At 52.8% G+C, this 2,509-nt stretch overlaps 1 protein-coding gene across 1 annotated transcript; it reads left to right on the forward strand.

The window, feature by feature from the left end:
• The first annotated feature begins 693 nt into the window (after window positions 1-693).
• LOC122377777 (periodic tryptophan protein 1 homolog) lies at window positions 694-2,366 on the forward strand. Its single transcript, XM_043358188.1, has one exon. It carries the CDS (start codon window positions 694-696, stop codon window positions 2,272-2,274), a length of 1,581 nt encoding a protein of 526 aa, XP_043214123.1. The 3' UTR covers window positions 2,275-2,366.
• The last annotated feature ends 143 nt before the right edge of the window (window positions 2,367-2,509 follow it).

Consider the following 2,509-nt stretch of genomic DNA (forward strand, 5'->3'; position numbering starts at 1 on the left):
GTTGCAATAAATGATACCAAGCTCAAATTGAAATGAAGACAGCATTCAAATTTCAATTTCCAAAATAAAATATCAAATCATGATATGAGAAATATGGACTTCACTGAAAACTGGAGGAGACTGAAAGCATTTCAATAAGATTTTGATTCAAGTTATAACCAATTGAAATAATTTATGTGAAAAGGATTACCATTCAGCGCATTCCCATACCACTTGACACTAATTACCCTTTTTATTTTCTTTATTTTTTTCCACACCGAGCACCGAGCAGTGATGACTGTCGCAGGTGCGTCACATATCTGATTTCAAGTCCTTGTGTTCAAGTGTAAGCGAATTTCGAAAATTGACCACACAACTTGCAGATTTACCGAAAGTAACTGCTCGTGAACAGTAAAAGCTTAAAAGTTGAACATAATCGCAACAAGACACGTGAAAAGCAACACATGTGTGTGCTGCTGGGTGGTTTAATTATTTGTTGCCGTTTTTATTAATTTTTACTGATTTTCCCTTGTGATCTGTTGATTATAGTAATATAACAGTGACTTGAGACACCTCAAAGCTATATAACACGGTATGTGCTCTGACCGGTGCTTTCCATATTAGTTGGATTCCTTTTACCTTCGTCACCCGCAGCAGGGGTTCCTGGCTTGAAGGTACGCAATTTTGTCCTAAATTGCAACAAAATTGCTCATCATGGACAATGTTTGTTTTGTCCCATGTGCTACATGGATCAAGAGAGGTATATGCAAACAAAAGCCAGACAAAGTTGAACTCACAAAGGAGGATCTAGCACAAATAATTGAAGAAACACGAGGGAAGCTCAAGGATGTGCAGATGGAGCAGAACATGGATGATGGTGATGAAGATGGTGATGAGGATGGAGGAAATGATGCTAATGAAGAAGTCCAAGACACAGTCAAGACACAAGGTGGTGATGTGTATGACATGGAACACTATGATGATGAGGAAGATGAAGGTGACCAAAATGTTCTGGCTCTTGGACAGATGGCAGAGTTTGCCAGCAATACTGATGACCCATATGTGACACAGGCAGATGCTGATGGATCAGATAGTGAAGCTGAAGACCTTGAGGTGAAGCCTGATGAAAACCTCATTGTAACAGGCCTAGTTGATGGGGATGCTAGCACACTTGTGTTTCATGTTTTCAATGAAGATGAGGGTTCCATGTATGTTCATCATGACATCCTGCTGTCATCATTTCCAATCTGTGTAGAGTGGCTTAACTATGATCCAGAACAGGCAACCCCAGGCAACTTGGTGGCAGTGGGCTCCATGTCACCAGTCATTGAAGTCTGGGACGTGGATGTCATCAATTGCTTTGAGCCAGCCTTTAAACTGGGGAAGAAGGGTAAAAAGAAGAGCAAACTGGGCCTGGGACACACTGACGCTGTGCTCAGCCTGGCCTGGAACCGACACGTGGGCCATGTGATGGCCAGTGGCTCTGCAGACCACTCGGTGCTGCTGTGGGACCTGGAGACCCGGAAGAAGGCCTCCGCGCTGCAGTGCAAGGAGAAGGTGCAGACGGTGAGCTGGCACCCAGCCGAGATGGACCGGCTGCTGTCCGCCGACTGCGCCGGCGACCTGCGCGTCTGGGAGTGCCGCTCCGAGCAGAGCAAACGCTGGCGGCTCTCCGGCGAGGTGGAGTGCGCCGCCTGGGACCACTTTAGCCCGACCGGCGCGCTCGCCTGCACCGACGACGGCCAGCTGCACTACGTCGACACGCGCGCCGACAAGAAGCCGCTGTGGAGCGTGCAGGCGCACGAGGACTCGTGCTCGTGCCTGGCGCTGAGTCCCGAGGTGCCCGGCTGTCTGGTCACGGTGTCAGCCGATAAGACGCTGAAGGTTTGGGACGTGTCGTCGGGCCGGCCGCCGGCGCCGGTCGTCTCGCGGCCGATGAAGCTGGGCGCGCTGCACTGCGTCGCCTTCTGCCCCGACCTGCCGTGGATGCTCTGCGTCGGCGGCGACAACAAGGAGAACTCGTTCCAGCTGTGGGACGTGCGTCAGAGCGCCGAGGTGCGCCAGCAGTTCGGCGGCCGGCCGCTGCGCCGCGTGCTACCCGAGCCCGACGAGGGCCTGCCGGCCGCCGACGGCCCCGGCGCGGTCACAGCGGCCATGGAGACCGACTCGACCGTCGAACAGCTCAGCGGGATGAGCCTGTCGGCCTCGGCCGGGCCCAGCGGCGCCGGGCCGCTCCGCACCGCCGCCGGAAAGAAGCTCAAGAAGCGCCACAAAGCCAGGGGCGCCGGCAAGTAGCCACGGCGGCGAGCGGGACGCGGGGTCCGGCGTCGAGTGCAGTGTCTGTTGGCTGACCTGGTGATAAATACAACTACTATTGCGCCGTGTTACAGGGAGGTGTTTGAAGGTATGCTGAGAACACAGCCCACAGGTTCGACAGTCCGCCTTCCGGCAGTTCCCAAGCGTTCGTGAGTTGAACCTGTCAATAATTCGTCTTTGGTCACTCATCAGTCCCCCATGACGACACACAGCG

This window comes from Amphibalanus amphitrite, unplaced genomic scaffold, assembly GCF_019059575.1.
Source record: "Amphibalanus amphitrite isolate SeventyFive unplaced genomic scaffold, NRLGWU_Aamphi_draft 000050F_arrow, whole genome shotgun sequence".
Lineage (NCBI taxonomy): Eukaryota > Metazoa > Arthropoda > Thecostraca > Balanomorpha > Balanidae > Amphibalanus > Amphibalanus amphitrite.

Excerpts from the sequence above, each read along its gene's own strand:
- LOC122377777 (XM_043358188.1), top strand. The coding sequence starts at position 694 with ATGGACAATGTTTGTTTTGTCCCATGTGCTACATGGATCAAGAGAGGT.